General features: G+C 44.7%; 1 protein-coding gene across 2 annotated transcripts; it reads right to left on the reverse strand.

The window, feature by feature from the left end:
- Positions 1 to 29: 29 nt before the first annotated feature.
- On the reverse strand, positions 30 to 23544 carry hlcs (holocarboxylase synthetase (biotin-(proprionyl-CoA-carboxylase (ATP-hydrolysing)) ligase)). Of its 2 annotated transcripts, XM_040181942.2 has the most exons (11): positions 23155 to 23544; positions 22514 to 22654; positions 20583 to 20745; positions 18986 to 19992; positions 18290 to 18469; positions 13735 to 14015; positions 2222 to 2289; positions 1913 to 2073; positions 1616 to 1730; positions 1316 to 1529; positions 30 to 566 (listed from the first exon to the last, which is right to left on the reverse strand). In XM_040181942.2, the coding sequence occupies exons 1-11, from the start codon at positions 23404 to 23406 to the stop codon at positions 395 to 397; spliced, it is 2754 nt and encodes a 917-aa protein (XP_040037876.2). In that variant the 5' UTR covers positions 23407 to 23544; the 3' UTR covers positions 30 to 394. The 2 variants fall into 2 exon arrangements, with proteins under 2 accessions (XP_040037876.2, XP_040037877.2); XM_040181943.2 differs by lacking the exon at positions 22514 to 22654 and having other exon boundaries at positions 23155 to 23513.
- Positions 23545 to 24503: the final 959 nt, after the last annotated feature.

Consider the following 24503-nt stretch of genomic DNA (forward strand, 5'->3'; position numbering starts at 1 on the left):
CTTCTTAGTTAAAAGACACTAGCAACGTATTTCTGTGGAAATGTTTATTTTTCAGACATTAGCAACAACAAAATCTGTTTAGCTGTTCAGATGAGGGTTAAAGGATTTATTGCTCACAGAAAGTCGTACAAGTCATATTGTGTTGATGCTGGTTTGAATTAGTGGTCCCCAATCAGCAGGTCATACTATGATTAATCTGAGGCACTCACGCAGCCTTAAAACCCAGTGTCATCAGTTTGTCTTTGGGGGGAATCCCCCCAACTAGCTCCCGTGGACGTCAGGTTAGCACACAAAGCTAACCAATACCCAATTGTACAACACAGACATATGTATGCAGTTAGATTAAATAACAAGCCAGTCCTTCAGTCTGATGGAGGAGATGCTGGATGTGGCCCTAACGCTGCTTGATGACCACCAGGTTCTTCAGCATGTCGAAGGAGTTGCCGTCGGGCTCCACGGAGACCACGCCGTGCTCCTTGCTGTGCACCTGGAGGAAGCCGTTGTGGTCCAGGCCCACCACCTCGGCCTCCAGTCCGTCTTCGCTCCAGAGATGCACCCGGGTCCCGCTAAGGGGGAGAACACAAGAGAGCCGGCGTCACGCCTCAGCTTCGGGAGAAACCACAAAACCCAGCGGCCCGAAAGCGGCACCGGTTCTCGGCTTTGACAACTATAAGATGAACACGTCAATATTTACGAGTGGCTTTCGTTAAAACCCCAATGTAATACAGGCCCCACTCTGATGCCATGTTTGGCCTGCTACCGCTCGACACATGTGTGTCATATGTTCCACTGCCTTGACTCCTCCATTTCCTGTCCTTTGAAGAACTATGCACACCTGATTTGCCAGTTTTGGTTTGTCTTTATTCAGCAGCAATCCGAGATCTGTTGTAGTGAATTTGGAGATGCCAAACATATGTATAGATGTATGTTTTAAGTCTTACAACTCACAGAGAGACTACGTCCTTTTCACATTTAACAGAAACATTCCTTAATTCCGTAATTTTGGTTGTATGAACTTGTATGAACTTCTCCCCTTTTCAGGGGAAGTTGAATTCTTATCTAATAGTTGCACTGATTTAAATTGTGGGATGAGTATACAGAAGCCAATCCACAAACAGTTTCACCTTATTTTTAAAATAAAATGTTTTTGTCAGCCAGTGTCCCGGCCTCAGGTTTGCTTGCATAAGGTCGGGCACAGACTTTAAATGTGAGTTGAGTATATTGACATCCGCCCATAAACTGAATTCCCAGCCTGCTTTTAACCAGCTAAACCAAAGTTTCTGTTTTGGAAAAGTACAGTAAAAGCCGCCCTCACCTGTGAAGCCATCGTTTGTAGTAGGTGGGCAGGACGGCATCCGGGCCCCCCCGCTGGAAGCTGGCGATAAGGGCCTCCAGGCAGCCGAGCGTCCGAGCGATGAGCTGGTCGCAGCGGAGCGGCTGCAGGCTGCAGTTATTTTGCGTGTTGTGCTGCTGGATCAGGTCATTGATGCACACCGTGGGGTTGCTGTTTGTCACGTTGAACCCACAGCCTATACGGCACAACGCGTCCCACACATGTTACTGTGATTGTATTAAGACAAAGAATGGTGACTAGTGACGAAGAGGAGGTTGTTACCTATCAGCAGGTGAAAGGTTGATCCTATAACAGTGGAAGTCACCAGTACGCCCCCGAGCTTCATCAGGTTACCGTAGTAGATGTCATTGGGCCACTTCACCCTCAAGTCTATGTCCTGACAAAGGTCGAAACACGTTCAAACGTCATCAACCAATACAAGGCATTTTCATAGAACACCCAACACTCACTGCATGCTACATTATGGTGACAGGGACTATTTGAATGATGTTTGGATGCAATGTCGGAGAAGATGTCTCGCCCAGGGAGCCAGTGAAGGGAGGACGTGAGAGCTGGTACCTGGTATCCAGGAAGAGTGCGGACTGCCTCCACCGCCGCCAGAGCGGCTAGATGCTGTAAGAAGGGGATCCTCTGTCCGAGCCTGGAGCTCAGCTCCACCTGGAGCGCCAGAGTGAACATGGCGCAACCCGGAGGGCTGAGCCATGCATTCCCGCCCCGACCTGCAGCAGACACAGGAGAGACACGAGGGGACAAAATAAGATGAATAAACCCCCAAGAAACAAAGGCAACGGAAACTTTGCCGATTTAATATGATGGAGGCATGTGTGTTTGTTGCATATGCAGCTGTACAGGGTGCTGAATACCGACCTCTGCCCAGGGTTTGTCGAGCAGAGACAGCTATCAGACCCGCGTCCTTTGGCAAGTGAAGAGTCAGACTGAAGAGGGGGACAAGAATGTTAAACACACATTAAAAAGCACTCCTGGTTTACTCTCAGATCCGCCTCACCAGGGACTGTAAAGTTTATTTGTTATTTCTATTGGACAATTTAAAGTTGATATCTCAACAAATTTGGGGCAGAATGTTGTTTTCTAGAATAATAACAATAACATAATCATGATTATCAAATTAAAAGAATTATATTTTGTGGTCAGTGTTTGACTTCAATAGCGGGGATGTTGAGAGCTGTCATTCCAGAGATCTGAATTCATGTTCATCCATCAAAATGCCTTAAGTTGTACTCATTAAGTTAACTGTGGATCCCCTCTGGACGGCCTTGATTGATTGATTGCTTTGAGGGCTTTGACGTTAATAATTACAAACTAGCTTCAGTAAAATGAAACTGACACAAAGTATGATTGGTTGTCATTATGAAACATACACACTAAAACCGAAGTGTCTCCCTGCAGTGCAATATGGCCGACAACATCATTATAAATAATAACATCGACTCTTTTAAAACCCCTCAAAGACAGATCAACAATCAGAGTGTTGCTTCTTTCGGGAATTGTATCTAGAACTAAATAGAACAGGGAGAGAGAGAGAAAGAGCTTAGCACTTTCATTTTTGCAGTATTGACAACTGGTAGAATTCCATTGCAAAAAAAAGTTCACTGGCGTGACGTGAAGTTTTGAAATGAAGTTATAGCTCAAAGTGCAGTTGTATTTCAGAGAAGGTCCAGTGAGGTTGTAATAATTAGCACAGTGTGTCTGCATTTCATCAATGCTCATCTGAGAGCCGAATGTTTGCACATTCTCTCATCTCCAAAATGCAATTAAAGCTGATCCAGCGGCCCGCAAAAAAAATGCCCTCGATTGGCTGGCGAACAAAGATTGTGAGGCTGCCAAAGCAAGAGAGCAGGGCCTTCCTGCCTTTGTGATGCAAAGTTGGTCATCGGTAAATCAGCTTAAGTGTGTGGGCGCCCCCGACTCTGGCCAGATAGAGCTTTTTAACAGACTTCTCTAGGAGGTGTTCATCAAAGAGATGGATGGATGGATGGATGGCTCAATTTAGCTCCCGGGCTCAAGGAATGTTGATAACTTTATGCAGCGGACTGAATTAGCGGGGAGTTTATCAGCCGTTAGTCAAGTATGATTATGAAGAGAAGCTTCACAGTTCTTGTCTGTTTTAGTGCTGCGAGGGATCAGTTAGTAGCACACTAGCTCCCTTGACTAAAAGCCAATGACATTTTTCCACTGGATTATTGGATTACTGCAGTGTGACAAAGGATTGTTTATGACACTACTACGTTTTTATTCAACAGTCATCACTGATGAACACCACTTTGAAGTGTGAGTGTAATCAGTAGCAGTAAAAAGCTAATTTTCCAAAGCTACTTCAAGGTCATATGACTTCCCCTCACCACCGCTAAGACAGAGGACGTTCACTCATTGAGACATTGATAGCCACCGTCTCTTTAAAGACACGTACACGCTTCAGAATGAATCTACTGTAGTATTGAATTACTTGAATTGTATTACTTGTGCACTGCTGTCTTGTTGTCTATTGTTATACTGTCGACTGTCACGCACCAACCACCAAGTCAAATTCCTTGTACGTATGACATATTTTGGCAATAAATGTTTCCTGATTCCTAAAAGAACATTTTATTTCTGTGTTACAAAAAGCTATCAAACTTGTGTTAACTACATACCTTATTGTAAGGCACCTTACAATAACCTTATTGTAAGGCACCTTACAATAACCTTATTGTAAAGTGCCTTACAATAAGGTACCTTAAGAGATCATAAACTTCAAGACCAGAGAACTTTCTGGGTTTTAGGCAGAGAACAACCTTCTTATTTACAGAGTCCCTTCATCACTCATCCACATTCCAAATATGGTAAACTCAGTTCATTGGTTGCTAAAAAAAACAAAAAAAAAACATGGCAACGGCCGCAATTCAAGATGGCGACTGCAAAATCGGCAAATTTGACGCTTCAAAACTCAAACCAATGGGTGACGTCACAACGACTCCATCAACTCGGTTATGCCGCACGCAAAACAATATTGCGCTGTCCAATACCGAACACCTATATGTTGTCCTCCATCTCTTTCAAAAATCCAGACTTCATTTCTTTTGCAAAAATGTACAAATTCAAATTTGCTTGATCTCAAAGATCTAAACCTGTTCTCAGCCATCCATTTAGACCAATCAAGAGGCTCAGGTCTGACCCAGAGAACTGTTACCCTCCCTAAAGCCCAACAAAGAAAGGCAAAGAGGGGATTGTCCACTCAAAAGGACCTTAACGTTGGAAGACCCCCACAAGATCTGATGAAGCCTCTCAGGAAAAGCTCTTTTCACAGCCAGAGTGAAAAACAGGAGTGATCACAATCCAATTGCATCTACGTAGGACCAGGACCCATCCTTCAAGTGTACCTGTGCACCGGTTCATTCGCAACAACACTATTTGGAAATGCTTTAATGTATGCAAATATGTCAGCCAGACAGGCATAGCTCGGGGGCCAATGAAAACATGTGGGGGGGGGAGGATCTGAAAAAGCTCACGGCTTCAGGAATTTGTTCACTTGGCTGAAGCTGAACACAGTGGACGTTTGTGTGGCGCTTCTGCAGACGAGTAACTGCCAACATGTGTTCACTAATGAAAGACAAAAAAAAAATCATTTCCAAAACAAAACCCTGGGTTCGTGCTGTCAGAAACCCATCGTCTTCAGCCTCAGATCGAATCCTGAAATTGGAATAATCATAATAGCTAATTACATATGCAGAGGACTGGGCATGAAAGCGCTGCAATCTATTTGTTCCACCGTATGTGGTTACTAAATCATGATGGAGAACAAATCTTTATACCAGCACATGAAATAATTCCCTCTGAGCGGGTGAACACACACACACACACACACACACACACACACACACACACACACACACACACACACACACACACACACACACACACACACACACACACACACACACACACACACACACACACACACACACACACACACACACACACACACACACACACACACACACACACACACACACACCAGAGGGAGGAGGGGTTAATGTATGCTGTGTTAGCTGGAGCATGACCCTGCTGAGAGTGAGGCTGGTTAGGAGGTGCCTCGTCCCTGCTGAGGCTGGAAGTGGGGGGGGATGCTGCTGTTTGGCAGGACCACCGGCGACTGGGCCAGGTCCGTGACCGACAGGTCTCTGCTGAATATCAGCCCCTCTTGGAGAACTGGACCGAGCTCCCAGCTGGCTCTAGGGAGTCCTCCAGCTTCATAAAATGAGCTTCACATAGAAGACCAGTGAGACCACCGCTGACCGAGGGGACACGGGGGGTCTTGGGATGAGTCTTACTTATCCTCAGCTTAGTTTGAATGAAGCATGTTACAATAATCAGCGAGGTAAAATTGTATGACTGGAGTTGACGCTTTTGATGGGAGCAAATTAATTGCATGTCTTGCACCCCGATAATTGAGAATAATTGTCCAATTAGGCCCTGTGCAGTTATTTGTCCCAGGATGGATGCCGATTGTAACCTTTTTCTCAGAAGACAAAGGACAAATGTTAGCGGGGTTCTTTGTAGAAGTTTGATTACAGCTCATTTCCGATTGGACAGAGAGAAAAGGGAAAGAAAACTATATAGTAACTTTATAACCCCAAATATCCAAAACGAAAAACACCTATGTCCTCTGCTTCATTTGACCTATTGCACAGTATTTGAAGACTTGCATCTTATTAGCTTTAAATCAGGATCTTGTTGACTGAGGTGCTTTCTATTTGCAAATCTATTAGCTATAGTTAACTCATGTCTACGTAGCGCTTGTGTAGAAGCACGAATAAATTGCTGGTTTTAAATGGTGTGTGTTATCTTCTTGCTTTGATGGGTTTGTACTCAGAATAATGTACCCAGGATCCACAGCGGCGGTCCAGAGAACCAAATCCCCAACCCTTTACTTTAGAAAGTGCCACATTCAAAGATGAAAATCCCCGCTCTTGGTTCATCCTGACATCCAAAGAAGCACAAATTAATCTCCGAACTCAATTATGAGATCAGTGACGAATCTTGTGCCTTAACACCTAATGCTCTTACTCACTCAATGGGTAGTTGTCAATAGAGGAGGAGGAGCAGTGCCGTGTCTTCATGTGTTCCTGCGTACTCCAGCTCCTGGCAGGAACGCAGGGGAGGGGGGGGGGGTAATCACATTCCTCTAGGAAGCTAATCTCATTTAGAAAGCACCTCCGCTGAGGCCACCACGAGCTCTGAGAAAAGCCTAGAATGTATTACAAGAATCCTCATCCACGTCCTTAAAGCGATGCAAAAGTGGCGATGAGAAAAAGACTGTGGATGTGGGCCGAGGGAATAGAGTCCCGCAGAGGAGACACCCGCTGCAGGAGGAAAGGAGAATATCCAGGGAAGAGCTCGGCACTACGCGGCGACACCCCACTGGGGGAGCAGTCATCAATGCTTCATGTGAGGAGATGTTCATCATCAATACAAACACATCCACTGTGCTGCTGCCACAGACAATCAGTCAAGCACCAAATGTGGATTAATACACCGCTGAAATATAGTCCCCTTTTCCTCTGTTTAAGGAGCATGTGGTCAAAACTGGTTCTCACGAGTATAGTTCCTTTTTTGTAAATCAAACTGCTTTTCAAGAGCAACATCTTCATTAGGAAGCCACGAGTGCCTCACATACGGGGAGGCCAGAGGCACTGAGGGAAGGACCGGTTCAGCCACGTCGGTTCTGGCCTCTCCAGGTGTGGACTCAACCTAGAAGCTCGGGTGAAGTTTGTAACTTTTCAAACAACCTGCTAGCTCTCTTGAAGCTGTCGCATTAGGTTGTAATGTTAATTAGCGACCGACTGCCAAATTGTTGTCTATTATTTGCCAAAAGCGCTGCTACCTGAACAGTCCTCTCTGCAAATAAGAGCTGGAGTTAGATCGGGAAACAAAATCATGAATAAATCTAATGGAGAGATTTCCCAAAGTGTCCACTTCTGCTCAACATTTAAGTAGTTAATATGTAATAATAAATAGGACAGACAAATACAAAGCAGTTTAAGGCTTAACAAACGGTTATTGGTCGTTTTTTAATTGCTTGTTTTTTGGTTGGTTGTTATTCTTTTTTTCCAGTCCAAGGTGAATTCCTCAAATGACTCGTTTTGTTCGACTAACAGTCTCTAACACTCTATAATGACAAAAAGAAAGAGAAAAAACAATTTGAGAGGGGAAACCAAAGGAATTTTGCTAAAGAAACTGCTCATCATAATGATGATTCTAAGCTCTAGTTGAAGCACAGTGTGTTCAATCGGGTGGAAAAAGAAAAGAAACAGGCAGGTTATTTGAGGGAGGGAGAGAAGGTGATCAGAAGCCACCCGGACAGAGAGACCTGTGGTGTTAAGATCCATTTCAGCTCCTCAGATCCCCCCGTCAGCGTTGTCCTCAACTCATCCCGACAAGACCAAGAACAAAGACATACAAAGTAGCGTCTTTGACAGATAGAGAGTGGGAGGCACTGACTCTAAATCCCCGCTCGGGACTCTTTGTTTTAAGGGGGCGGCTAAGCCACAGGGGTCACGCTGCGAGACGCGCTGGGTCAGAGGGATAAACGGCCACCAGCAGAGTCCTCTGTGAGCGAAGAAAGGTGGAGGAGGACCTGTGATCGCAAGCCACGTCAGCGTGTTGCAGCCAGACAGACAGAAGACAGTTGGGGGGGGGGTGCTTTTTCTTAAAGCTGCCTTCCCGCTCAGGTCTTCTCCTTAACTCGGTGCATTGGATGTGGTGGGTTAAGATATAATTTTTCAGAAAGCCATTTATCGTGTTAACCAATTCCACAAAAAAAAGGAAGAAAAAACCTCTCACTTCCCAGATTAAAATATCTCAGATTAAAAGATTATTTCTGCCGTCGATGCTCATTTTTGAAACAGGATTTGCCGTGCATAAGCGCGTTTGCATTGATCATCTAAAGGGGGGGAGGGGGATCAATAAGGGAGGGCAAACTAATCTGTAAATGTGATTAATTGAGCTAATCCTGTTTACCGAGGGACAGCAGAAATTATCATTTCCAAATAGCACCATTGGAAGTGATCAATGAGAGAGGGCTGCTCCATTACCGCAGGGCAGCTGAGGCACCGATGGGTGACCTTGGTCCTCCTGGCTGAGGGGTCCCGGGCGCAATACAGCATCACCGTCCATCAGACCGCCGCACCACTGCAAAATAAGGGCCGCTTCTGGGCTTTGTGGCCAAAGCAGGCGTCCGCTCATCGACTGAGATAGTCGACATGAACTAGTGTTTGGATGATCGTTGGCCACTCGTCCGCTAGCTTCTGGGTACGTATGCACAGTCGGAGCGAAGACGGGTAAAATACACCCATTTTAGGTTAGATATCATCTGATTTTTGATCAGAGAGATTTATGGATGTCGGACATTGAAGTTATGGCAATTAGAGCGATCCTTTAAATAGTAAGTGGGCCTATGTCTACAGGACTACACAAATCGATACAGGAATACGTACAATATTGCGTCTATAACAAAATATTTCCACTTGGTTTGGATTCAAGTCCAAACCACATGTTTTTTCTTCTGATTATCTTAAGCGTTAATCTAATTTTCCTTTGCCTATATGATTTACCGTTCTCGACTGGTGCACATTCACCATCAATAAAATCACCTGAAGTCGTCAACACACTTCTGCCTCCATCAGTCGTTACCGTTTGTGGTTGTTTTATGTTTCTAGATGATGGAAAATGAACGGGAGGGATCCTTAGACGCAGCTGCCTAAGGGACAGTTTGTCGTCATTAATGTGAAGTGTATTGGCATAAAACTAGTAATATGGATCAGGTGTGTTTCCTACTCACACTATATGCAGTCTTTGGATGTAAACCCGCTTATAGGGTGGAGGAGTCTTGATGAAGCTGGTTGTGGACCCTTCGGGGGGGCTCCAGAGGACAGCATACCTTCCACAAAGTTCACATGCTGCACACTGCACCACATGTTCCCCAGAAGAAGCGGGGACGTTTAGGCATCTGCTTACAATCTCATATAATTGCAGGTGGAGCATGCAAGGTCAATTGGGCCAATTTGATTTTTATGGTGGAACCTTTCGCCGCAGTTATGAGGAATCCATTTTCTCTGCTCCAAACACCACCCCCATGAGTGTTCTCATGGGGGGGTTTCACAGGAAACAGGACTCTTAATTCTATACAGTGTCAGTTTGGATATTGGATTGCTTGTCAAAACAGCAGGGTTGTTGGGTCTTTTTGTCCAACAACTAGAACAGCTTTAAGTAAAAAAAGCGCTTGTTTTTTCGGGTTCAGATTTACAAAGTGCGAATGTGTTACGAGGCGCTCACCCCGTTCTACTCACCCAGTGTGAAAAATACCTTCTGAAAGTACGGAGCAGAAGTAGCACGAAAGGAAGAAAAAAAATCCAATTTTCATGCACCTATTGTGCCCGTGAAATTAAAGGGGTGGTGAGGGGGGAAGAATACAAAGGTAAAAGTGGACCCTTGGGTTTTCATGTCTGAGCCTGAAGCTCTCACAAGCAAAAAGTCAACAAGTAGGAAGTGTTTTGCTCGAGGCGCGGGGATCAAGTTCAGCCGAGCAGGAAGAGAATCATTATGCTCTCTGGAGCAGCCAAGTGGTGTCAGGAAAACGCCTGTAGTCTCTTCTCAGATAAACACTTCCACGCCGTTAACTGTCCTTAAACAAACACCAACAGATTGTTGTTGAAGCTCACACTCAACAGGGCTCAAGCTATTAGTTTATAAATCCATTATGAACCGCCAGCCACTGTGATGAACGATTAATCGCTGGGGTGAAAGTGCTTTTCTCTGGGTTCAGCTCTTCTAAAGGAGGATTCATCATCATCTGATGTGGACGGGTGGTTGGAAAGCATTAGACATTCTATAGACATCCGCTGTCAATTTACTCAAACAAATTAGATCAATTAAGAGTGAAAATGAAATAAACACCATTATGTGAATGTCTGTGTATTGTATATTATTTGTATTGTGTACTTAATAATAAGCAGAAGTCAGTCTTTTGGTTTTGGGCTGTGAGAAATGTTTCTATTAGTTTAATTTGAATAAAAGAAGCTAAAAGGTCTCAATTATGTTTCCTGAATGCAAGCAGCTGTACTTTACATAAATAGAAGTGTGTCAGATTTTAGACCAGAAATCCCATATCAATAAATATGAATTCAGTTTTTAGAGTATAGCATGTCATCCACTAATCTAATCGGCGGTTCAATCCCCTGCTCTTTTACTCCCTAGAGCATTTACCATGTAAAGAAATAAATTAGAAGTTTATTCCATATCACAGGACACCCAGAAACTCATTTTCTTTGACATTTGACAAGCCTGCAAACAGCGGACTCTCCAGGATCCGCAACTCATGGCACCACAATGTGACGTTCTTTTGGTTGTCGTCGTTTGACACATCGCGGTGTGTTCAATGGCCGCTGAGAGCATTGAGATTCCAGTTGGGTGTGACCTTGTGAGAACCCCGTACCGTGTCTCGGTACTGGCTATTATTAGCCGCCGCCCGCCAAACAAAGCGCTAACCCCCTAAATAAACACGCGGCCTGCCAGCTATTGAGGCCCGGCCTCCAGCCTCTGCACTCAGACGCGACAAAACCCGCATTTTCATCAGCGCTGACCTGCGGGCCCTTCGCCTTCAAACGGACTCCCCATTAGGCCTCCTCAATCCTTTATTTGTGCCGCAGATATAAGGAGAGCCACAGTCGTCGTTCTCTCAAAGGAGTCTAATAAAACGACTCGTCTGGAATTCGTCCTTTGTTCGCTTATTTCATTAACAATATGTCCCTAATTTCTCTAATGAGATACCATTCCTTTAAGGTCCTCAGTAATGATTTTTTGGGTGAAAAAGGTTGACATGTTCACATGCGCACGTCAACAACAAGAACCTCTCCTAACTAACTTTAATTTAGAGCATAAGAATACGTATGCTTTTTATACAACAATGCCGTGGCTTCTGATATTCTTTAAAGACAATCTTTGTAACCACTGACTCAACAATTTACAGGATTTAACAGTCCACAAATGAGCCATTTGTAACATATCTATTACAGACTTGCATAAAAGAAGTTAATTGTATATTATTCTAGCATTTCTGATAAATAAGGCTGAAGGGATGATTGGTTCCCTCCACAAAGAATCAATGTGAACTCCTGCAAAAGCAAACATTTTTCATATTCAGTTATATTTTATATATGTATTATTATTCATATATGCATTACATTATATTGTTTAGCAACATAGAGATTAATCTAGTTAGTCACATAGTTAGTCACATATAACATTCGATGGAGCATAAATTGTAAAAAGTCTAGAGATGAAGATGTATTTAAATTAAAATTAAATTAAGAATATCTGCTTCTTCACTTTACATTTACTCAGTGAGAGAAACACCTCGTCCAATCCAGTGGTACTACAAGTACCTCAAAGTTTACTTTTAATCTAAATGAAAATAATTTAAATTAAAAGTGTGCACTGATCATTTAAAATATTTTTTGTGCTGTATTTTTCCTTTGTATCTAACCTATGTTTTTGGAAAATCCTAATTCTAAACGAAATTGTTTACCCCTAAAAGAAATGTAGCCTTTTAGTAACCAAAAGTATTTCTGACCAATAAGAAATATTGAGAATAAGAAATATTGCGAAGGCTTACAGTGTCTCAAACTGAGGGCATTGGAATATTCACATTCATTTGTCTTCTCTTCCCCAGACTTATGAAAACATCACAAAAGGCAAGTAAAGCATCTGAGCAGCTCATCGAAGCTTTCCTGTGACACTACGGGGGATTTCTTTCCCTTCATTTTAACTCAAGGTGCTGCTGATCCCTGACGGAGCTCTGCGTGGTTCAGGCACCTTCCTGCAGCCACGTAGTGTGACGCCTGCTAATACAGAGCCAGGACGAAAGCCAACAAGGACAGAGCTCTTTCCCTCTGGACTCATGACCTGTGTGGACAATGAGGAGGCTGTTAAAAATTAGGCGATTTTTTGTTTTGTCTGTTTTGGATATTGTGCTGGCGTTCTGCCGGAGAAAGGCGCGATTCCCAAATGTGACTCAAAGTATGTTTTTTCTCTGAATGACTTAATTCAAATCAAAATCGGGTGGAAAGAAAATTCACTTAAGAAAATTAGAAGTCATCCATGGAGTCGGGGGAGGCAGATAAATAAAATAACAGGCAAAATTGGATGCAGGTTTCTGTATTTTCTGTTCTCACAGCCCGAATGGATTTGACTCAAAGAATGGACAAAGAGGACATTCCAACCTGTCAAATTGTGAGGATTGTCCAACAGAGAGAAGCAAAAACTGCCCGCTAGCTCCCGCTAGCGTCCCTCTGCAAAACGCTTACAGCTGTCAGTCCTACGAGGGCGATCCTCTCTGAACGTATTCAGTATCACACTGAATGTTTAATAAACACCAACGCTCCAAGAAATAAAACAGACATTCCTTCATAATAACATTAATCAAGGCTGCAGGGAGTGTGTGAGTGGGGGGGGGGGCGGGGGGGCATCTGGAAACGCAGACGTTAGCGGGGAAATCAGGTCTGGGGCTGAATGGCCCGCTCGCTCACCCTGCATTAGTTTCTGTATAACCTTAATGACAACACTGTCTGTTCCAATCAGCTCACCGCTGCTCCGCCGTCCATTTTTCAAACTTTATGACAGTTTTAATTGCTCCCATCTGCCACCTTACCGACCCACTCAACAGCCACTTTTGCTCACGTGTGGATGTGGACAAAAGAAGTCTATTAGGTACAACTAGCCTTCGCCGCAGTGAGGTCACTTAGGCATTAAATTAGTTCCAGCCCGTCTAGTGGCCAACACACACACACGCATAGACACACACACACAGTTGTTTTTTCTCATTGTCTTGTCGCCTTATTCAAGCATCCTTTTAATCATGGCGGTGTTCTTCTCGTTCTCTGGTTACATTCCTGCAGCCACACGGCTCCCCTGAAAGCTGCCACCACGGCGCGGATAGAGCTGATCCAAAGACCCGCCTCCACCCAGCATCCACCTGCAGGCCGAGTCCACGTTCTCAAGCCGTAGAAGCAGACCTCGCACCGATGTGAAAGAACCCCATAGCAGCGACTGAATGAGTGTCGCACAAGAAAGGTTCTGAATAAATAGTCACGGGGTGGATTTTAAATGTAACGACTCCACCCTGCATATTGTAAACACTGGATGAATTCAATTTCATCTGGACTTTTGGCGGGTCGGAATAATCAAGTGGAACAATAGCAAGAAAGAACTTGCTTGGTTTATTTGACTAGCGGGCCGCAGCTGGTGATCCCGTGCACATTGCAGCAATCAAAAAGCCAACGTTGCATGTCCCCCACATTAAGCAGGCCCAGAGCAGCGTGTGTTACCCTTGCAGCAGGTCCATGGTGGACGTAGTGACCTCGGCGTACAGCACGGTGTGCCCCAGCAGGCTGGTCTTCAGGTGCTCTCTGTAGGTCTCCATGCTGAACTGAGGCCAGCTCTGGGACTCTAAAGAGTCGGTGACCAGGGCCACGGAGCCCTCTGGGAGCGAAGGGCCTTCCTGGAGCCCCGAGGTGGATACCAAGGAGAGCGAGGCCTTGGGCAACGCGAGGAGGCCATTTTTATCGGCACGTGTCCGCAGCCAGTCCACGCAGGTGGTCCGGGTCTCCTGAGATGAGCAGAGAAGGACAATGGCACCATGAGTATAGAAGTATAGATTTCTCTATAAACGTAGAGCCAAATCCATATTTCAGGATATTGAATAAACTACCTGAAAGCCTCTTAGACAAGGTTGGTAATGCTTGTGCGAAACAGTATACAGTATTTATTTCATCTTTATTGTGTAACTACAAAGTTCAGATAGTATTACAATTACTTAGTTGCTGTTTTCATTGTCCAGTGTGTCTGCCAGTGGAATCCTTACGTGTTTTGACTGTTTTTTGGCCCACATGAAGCTGTATGACACATAGATATTAGCTATATCAAGCTATGAATAAACACAGAGGAGTATAAAAACATGGAAAATAATTTTTTTAACTAAAATAAAGATGCATGTTAATGACACAATAGAGCACCTCTGAAAAGGGATATAGAGCTTAATATTTATTTACAGAGACACATTTTCATTCTCTTGATGGTTGGTAGTTTAAAGGATATATTTCTATATTGCTGTTCATTTTTTTTTTTTTAAATCACGAAATGCAAATTTTTATCAGAGGGCTCTACAGTGTGTACACGTGTGACATCCTCTGTCCCGAAACCCTCACATCGACACACAAAAACCTCCCCAGAAACATGAAAAACCTTCTGGAGCCATTACAGGTTTCTGCACATATTTAAACAGGCTGACTGGGATTTCATATCAGGCCCCCATATCAGTTGGATTTGATTGACTTTCCATTTGAAATAAATGTGCTGAATGAGTTAATCAGCGTGTATGGCTAATCAATGACACAGCGTAATTAGGCAGCAGTCCCAGTCTGCACTGTTCCAGTCGCTTCCAATTAATCAGCCTTCTCTCCTGTGTACTTACGCACACAAAACTGGTTCTCTTAATGTTTACTCTGGTCTATAGAATGAGCAATATACCGTTGTCCATGTACTTCCTTCGGCCCTCTTATTCGATTGGAATTTAGAAAAGTTGATTTTGTTTAATTTGACCTGACATCAACATGAAGTCATCCTCACAAGACATAACATGGTGCGATTTGTACGATACTGACACACGGATCAAAACCTCTCTGTGGATAAACAAAACCTGCCACGCGAATGGCTGAGCATGACACATTGGTCCCAGTGAGACACGTCTGTAGGTCTTGAACATGACAAGAACTGTTGAAACTTAAGGTACATCCCAATATCCCTCCTTGAGTCCTTGACTCCTCGATCACTTGACCCGGAAATCAACAGCGACCGGGCGTGTTGAGGGACGTCCCAATTTCAGAAAAGGAGTAGAGAAGCGCAACCGTAACCCTTATGGCTTCTCGTGTATAACAACCATCACGTCAACAAGTTTATATAGCCAACTTTTACGTGTGTATACTTATTATTTAGGAGGAAAAATACTATTCAAACACACATTTAGTTAAATAAAATGTCACGTGAAGCCGCAGCAGTAGCCAAAGCAGTGTTCTGGAAACATGACATGGAAAATGTCATCTTACCGTTTCACAACTTTCCCACTATTGACAACTGGGAATAAAGAAAATAAAACCGTTGACACACAATGGGCCTCTGTGCTCCTGAATGACTCCTATAATATGAAAGTGAAAATCTATGCCTTTCCTGATTCTATTTACCTCGAGAGCCCAATTCAGCTCCAGACAAAGGAAAATGGTGATTTTCCACCTCATGGCGCAGAACAAGAACACCCACTGAGCAGCGGTGGAAGTCAGTGATCCCTGCCACGCTGAATGAATTAGTGTGTGCTGGAAAGCCTTTTCATCACCTGCAGTGATGTGAGTGAGTCTTGCTACTACCCCGACTACGGCAAGTGTGTCAAGTGTATACGGGCTTGGTACCACAGTCCAGTCCATCGCTCTGCCCGGACAAATAAAAAGTGTTGGGTGCAAATGTATTTACCCACTTTACTTTAAAATCCCCGATAAAGATCTGGTGAGACCAATTGCCTTCACAAGAGGCCGCTGGTAACTGGAGGAGCCTCATAGATCCACAACTGAGGTGGGAGAATCTGTTCACAGGACAACTATTAGTATAGATAATAGATAATAGAATGGCCAATGGTCAATCAAAGTAGATGTTAATGTTTTAAAATGGCCCACACCTCAATCCAAATGAGAATCTAGAGCAAGATTTGAAGATTGCTGCTCACAAACGGTCTCCATCCAATCTGACGGAGCTTCAAATTTTTTGCCAAGAAAGGACGAACATTTCCATCTCTGTAATTGCAGCAGAATGGGGTTCTACCAAGTATTGACTCAGGGGGGTGAATACTTCTGCATCCAGCAGATGTTGTTTATGTTACAAGAAAAAAGGCATTTGGCACCTTCAAAGTACTATGCATGTTGTGTTGATGAGAAAACATCCATTTTAAATAATTGAATACTGTAGATCGGGCCCAGGAATGGAAACGATTCTGTGAAATGATACTGATTCAAGGCAAGAGCTTCCAGCCCTTCGGACAGTGGCCAGCTAAGCCTGAAAACAAGCACTGATGGGAACCTCCAGCCGTCATATCAATACACTGAAGGGACAAAAACAACTTTCGGACTGAATAGAAACGACTGGAACCGATCCAGGCGGAGTGCACCAGCAGCAGAGAGGCCGCTCTACAGACACGTTCAGGTTCACGGGCAGCTCTCCACAACAATCTGGAAACGATTCTGCAGCCCCCGATTTCCATAAGCCTGCTTGTGTTGAGACTGTGGGGGCAGCGGAAGGGCCGGCGCGGTTAAAGGTCACTAAGCAATCCAAATATACAGTAATGAAGACAAAAACAACTAGAATCCCAAAGCAACTACTGCCAATAATAATGTAACACTACTTTTTTTTAGAGGGAGGGACGAAGCAGGACACCTGGCTTCATCGATACCAGCCAGTGGAACTTAAGGTCATATTTTGAATCACTGAGGTTCTCGATTTCTGTTTCTCGGACACCCAGGAGCTCCGACTCCCCCTGGTGGTTCTTCTTGAGTACATCATCAAAACTAACAGAATATTTTATATGCCATAGTGGTATTTAATGCTATTCATTTTACTTCTTGTAAGTAAGCATGCTTTCTCCCACTATTCCAACCCACTATCCTTTGCATAACGGATGAATGCGCATGAGGGTTCAAGGAGTGACGTTATGACAAAGTAACATGTCTCTATTAAATGCTTACTGAATGCAATAGTGTGTATATTATAAAGGCAGAAGTATGTACTAAAAGTTAGTTAATGGTTGTCTGTGTGGGGGGAGGGGACGTTTGAGTGGATATTTTAAAGGGATAGTTTGGATGTTTTGAAGTGGGGCTGAATAAAGTACAATGTCCTGCTATGGATGCATTTCAGAATTTTAGATTCTGATGATATATTTAAACGGCGTTCTTTTGTGATCAGACAACGCTTTTTGATGGGAGCTGAGAATGTTATATCCATCTATGCTCACTTTAAAGCCACCAGACTCCATTGAAAACATGAAATAAAAAACATGAGTCGCTTGTGTACTGCTGCTTCAATCAGATCATATATTTGTTCTTATTACGAATAACGACAATGATAAATCATAAAGCCGCAATTCATGAATCAAAATTGAATTAAGATTTTCTATCTAACTATACAACTAACTTTTGAAATGAATATTAACATTAACATTTTTTTAAATCATTCCAAATATTTTCTTTCTTTCTCAGCTTTTTATTAAAACTGAGACTAGAAGACGTATCTTCACAATCAAGCAGACTTGTTGAGGGAAATGTTTTTCCTGAAGTCTAACCGTATGGTACCCAAAGTGAGCTGTGATGACGGACCAAAGACTGATTACTGCCCGGCTGTTTGTACTGGCCCTCTGTACACACACCTGCTGTGGGCCGGCTGCATGTATAATCATACATTTGCATACATTAGGAGGCCAAATTGTTTCCACATGCAGTGGATGTCGGCTATCTGTGCTGTCGCTCATATAATTAACTTTAAGCAGCAGAAACTGGTGCTCGCTGATGTCTATGAACGTGCGTCTATGCGTGTGTGTGTGTGTGTGTGTGTGTGTGTGTGTGTGTGTGTGTGTGTGTGTGTGTGTGTGTGTGTGTGTGTGTGTGTGTGTGTGCGTCCGCTGGACGAGTGAAAGAATGGATGGATGATGCATAATACAGATGGATGAATACACAACCACTTATTCATGTTTGTACCTTTTTGAAAACACTGATAGACCACTGACACAGAAAACTCACATTTCCTACATTTGTCTAACGTTGCAGAGAAACCAGGCAGCGGGGGTCTCACCGGAGAGGTGGCCAGTAGGTGGACTGGGCTCGGGGCTGGAGTCTGGTTCAGCTCGCAGCTTATTCCCAGAGAGGAGAGGATCTCCGTCAAGACCTCGTAGCGCAGCGCGTTGCTCACTTTCAGTTCATTGAAACCTTTGGCCGTCAGATTCTGGGGGTCTGGAGCAATTTCCAGGTGGGCCTGCAGACAGGAGAACACGGAGCCGGTTGAGAGAAAAATATATTTCGCTATTACAAATTTTGCAATTGAGACAATATAGTCTTATTCCTCATATCAAAATATAATTAAGTTGTGCTGCGACGATATTTTTGCTGTTGCTCGGTGTGTAAAATGGAAAACAATGCTGATTAGCCTTTCCCAAAGAAAAGCTGACTTCACAAATCGAAGGATCCAGAACCGTTGGTTGCTGGTTGCTACCCAGGACTGTTGGAGGAAATGAGGCAGCTTGCTTCAGGAGGTTCTACTAATAATGCTCACGTTTGTCCCTGGCCATAAAGTCCAGGGCATCACCATGGCAAACTACAATCACCTCTCTGAAAGGATACATGAAAACTGAGCATTTAAATCAATTCTAGGATACGTGTCTGAAGAAGAAGAATGTGACGAATAATAGTAAGACCATATAGAGAGAAGACATTTTAAACCAGGTTCGGCTGTTTAAACGTGACCCCGCTGATGTCGTGTGTCCTTCCTCACCTGACAGAGGACAGCCTCCCCTCCGTCCTCTCCGTGGGTCACCCTGACTACAACCATGTCCCTCTGATGCGTAGGGTCGCCTTTCAGCTCCCCCCAGAGCTCCACCTCCCCTCCTCCCTGCGAGTCCCTGACGTAGACCTTCCCGCTGGACAGCACGCCCAGCTCCAGCTCTGTGCTGTCCTCTCTGGTGAAGCTCAGCCTGCCCACCCGGCCACGCTGCTCCTCCCGGGCCTCCAGGCAGAGGCCCGCCGGGCACAGGGTGGAGGCGAGACCCAGCACCCTGCCGCCTTGGCTCAGGTAGGTGAGAAAGCGGGTCTGCAGCTGGGGGGACAGGGGCTCCTCTTCTGCCAGGACGAGGAGCTTGGCGTTGTCCAACCAAGGTTCGCTGAGAGCCTGCTTTGGCTGGAGGGGATATATTATGTTGTCTTCCATGTTTATGCACTCGGACAGAATCTGCCGGACTGACTGAAAGCGCTGCTGGCAGTCGCCCGTGTACAGCAGAACATTGGGTGGCTTGTTACGACAGTCCAGTCCCTCGCTCTGCCCAGACAACCCTTCGGCCTCGTGCTCAACGTCGTCCAGAGTCTCGTCTCCGCTGTCCAGCCCTGCGGAGTCGTCATTGGGAAGGTCCGGGATGTTCTCAGCCGATGCGTACTTCACCGAGAGGATGGTGCTGTTCTCCAGCTCCAAGCACTCGTGGCAGCTGGACAGATGGAGGTGTCTGTGGCCCTCCATATGGTGATGGTGCACCAAGGAGCGGTCCTCCGAGTCACAAACGGCTCCCTGGCCTTTGATGCCGTAAAGCGGCTCTGACCCCCGCCGCTCCTCCAGCCTCCTCCTGGCCTGCGGGGTGAGGAGGAGGCTGCCTTTGCAGCCCGGCGGGTGCTGGTGGTCGGTGGACGGGTGACGGTGCAAAGGCTCAGTGACGCAGAGACACGGTGGCGTCTCGGTGTTGGGGCACTGATTCTGCAGCAGCTTGCTGAGGGTGGAATCTTGGAGGAGGACAGCTACAGGAAGGTCATAGCAATGTAGGAGAACATTAGTGCAATCTGGTGTCTTAGACTTATATTACATATTGGATGAACTTCAATTAACAAGCAACGCCAAGTTGCAAAGTCCATACATGAAAGCGTTGTCTATTCATCCAGCAGATAGCTGTAGTCCAGATGAATGAAATCTAATGTTGAAGTACTTCGGCTGCTAAAAGCCCCCCATGTTCACCAGCTAAGTGTGTTGGGTTGTAGTTTGGTGCTGAGCAGCTGGTGGGAGTAAATAGTGAATGTGTAGTTTGGTATGTAGAGAAGAAATTCTGTTTATAGACCACAAAACCTAATTTGTTTTAAAAATTCCATTCATACAATGAACAGTTTAATGTTTGACATAAAAGTGCTCTATTGCAAATACTACAAAAGAAACTCTCTATGGGCTGCTCTTAGATGTAATTTAATTATTTCTATTCGAATAGAGAGTGTAGTATTTTACAAAATTATGTGATATAACATTATGTAACATGAGTTTTGAGAGAGCTATATTACCACATCATGGAGGTGTCCTGAGGCCGTGATGTGAAAATGACATTTAACCGAAGGCCACTTACGGATTATCTTTGAAGGCGCGAGTCCATTGTCCAGCTGGAGGCGATCTTCGATAAAAGCCACGCCCAGAAGACTGAAGTTGTCCACGCTGGCTTGAGCCACGGCCCTGAAGGGCTGGCCGGGACTACGGGCCAGAGGGAGGCAGTAGTCAGACCACTTCAGCACCTGCACACACACAGAACACAGGTTAGCAGAGCCGCAGGGTGGACCCGCAAGAGTCCGTCACGTCTCCTGCACATTCTGAGACGGACGTGACACCGATGACCAAATGCATGGGAGCCTTTTGCTTTACCATAAGTAACGCTTCCTTAAATGCAAAGTAAAACCAACCAGAGATTAATCATTAAAACATTAATAATACTTCAATCTAAAATGTACCTAATTAATACTTAAGACATTGAAAATAGGTCGGAAGTTGATTGATAGCAGGTGTAATAGATTTATGTAGGTATAGCCAGCAACTAATGGTATATATACAGACATAATAAGCATTCAGTATGTAGTAATAGTGCACCATTGTGATTTAATAGGTTAATACACAACACATGAAATGAACCACATGTGCGAAATAGATTTCTGCACATTTAAAAGTTGAATCCTTTCTTGTAGCTGCTAATTGAGAGAAGTCGTACGTCAGTGGCTAACCATGAATTATGATGCCGTGCTGAGAGTTTCTCTCAGTGGCGGTTTTGGGGGATTCGAAAATAGAGAATATAGAAAGGACACCACCAACCAGCCTGCCTGTGAAATGAATAAAGTGCACTTAGATTCATAGAGCTGGTATACCGGCTACAGCCTGTTTTAAAAACTCTAATAGAAATGGGTAAACTAAGCGAAAACATGGCAGGTGAGAAACACCCCTCGGTCAGCGCCTAGAGTGCACACGGACAATGTGTGCAGGAGGATAGAGGGAAAAAGGGGAAGGGAGAGAGCGTGCATCAAAAGAAGAGAATGGGATCCCTGTAGATCAGGGAGATGCTCATAACTAAGAGTGGGGTTAGTGATTTAAAAAAAAAAAAAAAAAGGATATAAGAATCCAACATGCTTAAAAAGAAAATATAATGTATACATAAATGTACGAAAACCCCCAAAAAATGGCACCACTTCATCAAAGCAGGCAGGGGATGCATGGAGAAGATATTGAAGAGAAGATTTGGATACTTTTTTCCCCTCTACAGTTAGACAGAGAGACACCATTCCAGTCAGATGTCGTCCTGCCGGCTCTTTTAATTATCTCGCTTGCACACAGGTTCTCCCTTTGCACGTGTTCAACATACACATGCGGACACCTCCACGTGGGCAGTTAACGCAGCACTGGCATCACCCAACTGTCGCCAAACATGTAGGTCCTGTTTATATGTGAAGATCCAACCGTTCTGCGTAGTCTGATGACTTAATCAACAATACGTGGCGTTGCAGTATGATTATTAAATGACTAAATTTAGAGAGCTTGGGCAGTATGTATTTCTGATTCTGAAATATTGTAAAAACAATTTTGGACGCGTTTGGCCACCGGGCAGCGCTGATAAGCATCTTAATAAACTCGTCTCAAGCTCACGCTCTAAAGTTAACCCCCAGGATGTTACAAACCGTTTCCTTGGTAAATGTAAAAATTGTATACTATTTAAACTAAACAAGGTAATACACACAGTAGTACTGTGTGGTAGTATGACAAGAGCAAAGGTACATATACCTTTTCTTACAAACAGAAGTGTTTTTTCTTTACACACAGTTGATCTAAAAAGAGGGTATTCATACAAGCTTGTATTTAAAAAAAACAGCGACGCTAAAAACATGAACAAATTGACAGAATATACACAAACTATAGGCTCATGTGTTTGGGGTGTAATAAAGTTTGGTGTGGGGCCAGAATGAATCAGATGTACTCTGTGTTCTTGAGGGTACTACTTGTTGGACAATGCGTGGTGCCTACTTTCTTATTGGACGTGTGAGGAGAACGGAATCCCGCTCTGTGTCCCGCAGCTTCTATGATGAACGAAATGCTCTCTATTCGCGGACCGCAAACCAAGGAGGACCCCAACAGCACGGTCCACTTGCTGAGGTCGCCGCACGCCTGGAGACAGCACAGAGAAGAATAACCCCAGACACCATAAGGCTGTTACACAGGGATTAGTAGTTAGTGAATGACATCAAGCCGCGTAGACAGTGACAACACATCCAGGCTCATATCGAGTAGTAACTCAAAGCAGTGAACTCTCAACTAGGTAAAAAGTTTATTAGGCCAACTATGGACAACTGGTCTCTTTTCAGGAAGTTACCAACCAAACACAGCTGATCTGTTTCCCTTCTTCATTCTATTTACTTCATCACAGCTGTTGAAGACCTCAGACTTCAGTAAGGTTTCAGAATGCAGGACTTGTAGCAGATCGTAGAACTAGAACTAGTACAAGCACAGGTGCACTGCTGCAGTCTAGCTTCTTGCCCCACTGTCTGCTTGCGAGAAGCTCTGGAGCTTAAGGAGAAACGTAAACAGCGACAGGCCCCGGCAATCTCCGGTCCGCAGAGACCGGGCTGTGATATCATGCCGATGTAAAGCCAGCGCGAGTATCCAACCTGAGGCTGCGTGACATAGACGGCCTTGTCTCCCAGCTGGAGGAAGACGTTGTCCCCCGCCGGAAGCACACCGGGCCGCCAGAGCGCGGCTGTGTGGCGGCCGGTCGGGGAAGCGGCGGCCGAGCTGGAGCAGACCCCGAAGCTGAAGCCGAAGCTGCCGCTGCTCAGGCGGGAAAGGCTGTTTCGTATCAAAACCGAGTAGCACTTGTGAAAGCGCACCCACAGATAGACGTAGCACAACGTTATTAACATCTTAACCGGACAAGGGGAGACATCGTGGCGGTTCTTCTCTCCGTGTGTGTAGCGGTCACAACATCCCGCTGCCTGTAGTGCAGCTAGCTGCTGCGGCTCTTCGTCTTTCTACTGATGCTGTAGAGTAACGAGCCTGACGGCGCATTAGCGCCACCTGCGTTGTGCTGTGTCACTGCTCTTTAGCGGCTGTAGTTCCAAGCAATACGAGGTGTCAAAAGTATTCACATTCATTACTCAAGTAGAAGTACAGATACTAGGGTTTAAAAAGACTCCTGTATAAGTTGAAGTACCAACTCAAGCTTGTAAAAGCATAAAAGTACTGGTTTCAAAACTACTTAAAGTATAAAAGTAAAAGTAATGGAAGAAATTCCATTAAAGCCTAGTTTATGCTTCTGCGTGTTGGGTTGGATTCATGGAGGCTGATCGCCGCAAACGCCGGTTTGCCGGTCGAGAGGTGCACAAAGTTGTGGAGGGAAATACGGGACAAATGTGTCCGCGATGAAAAGCAGCAGTGTCGATGCACGGGGCAAAAAGTCTATGATAAATAAAGAAACAAATAAACGTGTAAATAGACGTGACTCTCTAAGTCGTCTTCAACAAAAACACGTTACTCCGCCTGTTGTTCTGGCGGTGAATTGCTCTCCAACACACGCAAGACTTTAGAACCATGAATTGAAACGAGTGCGTCGACGCAACGACGCAGAAGCATCCGCCAGGCTTTAGGATGTTGTATTCAAAAATGAAGAAACGCCGGACGGACAGAGGTCATCTCAGATCAAAAGGTTAAATCAAATGTATTTAATAAAAGAGATGGCGTTGTGGTAAAAAGAACATCTCAGCTGAGGAGCCGCTGGTCTCAGCCACCAACAGGCCCCAGGTCAGTCCTTTGACCATCCCTAGTGCCCGTCTGTTGCCTCCACCAGCGAACTCGAGAACGATGGCTCCTACAGGTATTTATAACAATGCTTAAAGGTGTGAAGGTTAGTGTCCACACCTCTGGGAGTGGTCTTCTGGTGAGTTCAATGTAACTCGGATTTCGAATGGCCCTTGGTCAATATCAGTTGTTGTTCAAGTATTACATGCATGCATTCCAGTTG

Source organism: Gasterosteus aculeatus, chromosome 7 (genome assembly GCF_964276395.1).
Source record: "Gasterosteus aculeatus chromosome 7, fGasAcu3.hap1.1, whole genome shotgun sequence".
Taxonomy (NCBI): domain Eukaryota; kingdom Metazoa; phylum Chordata; class Actinopteri; order Perciformes; family Gasterosteidae; genus Gasterosteus; species Gasterosteus aculeatus.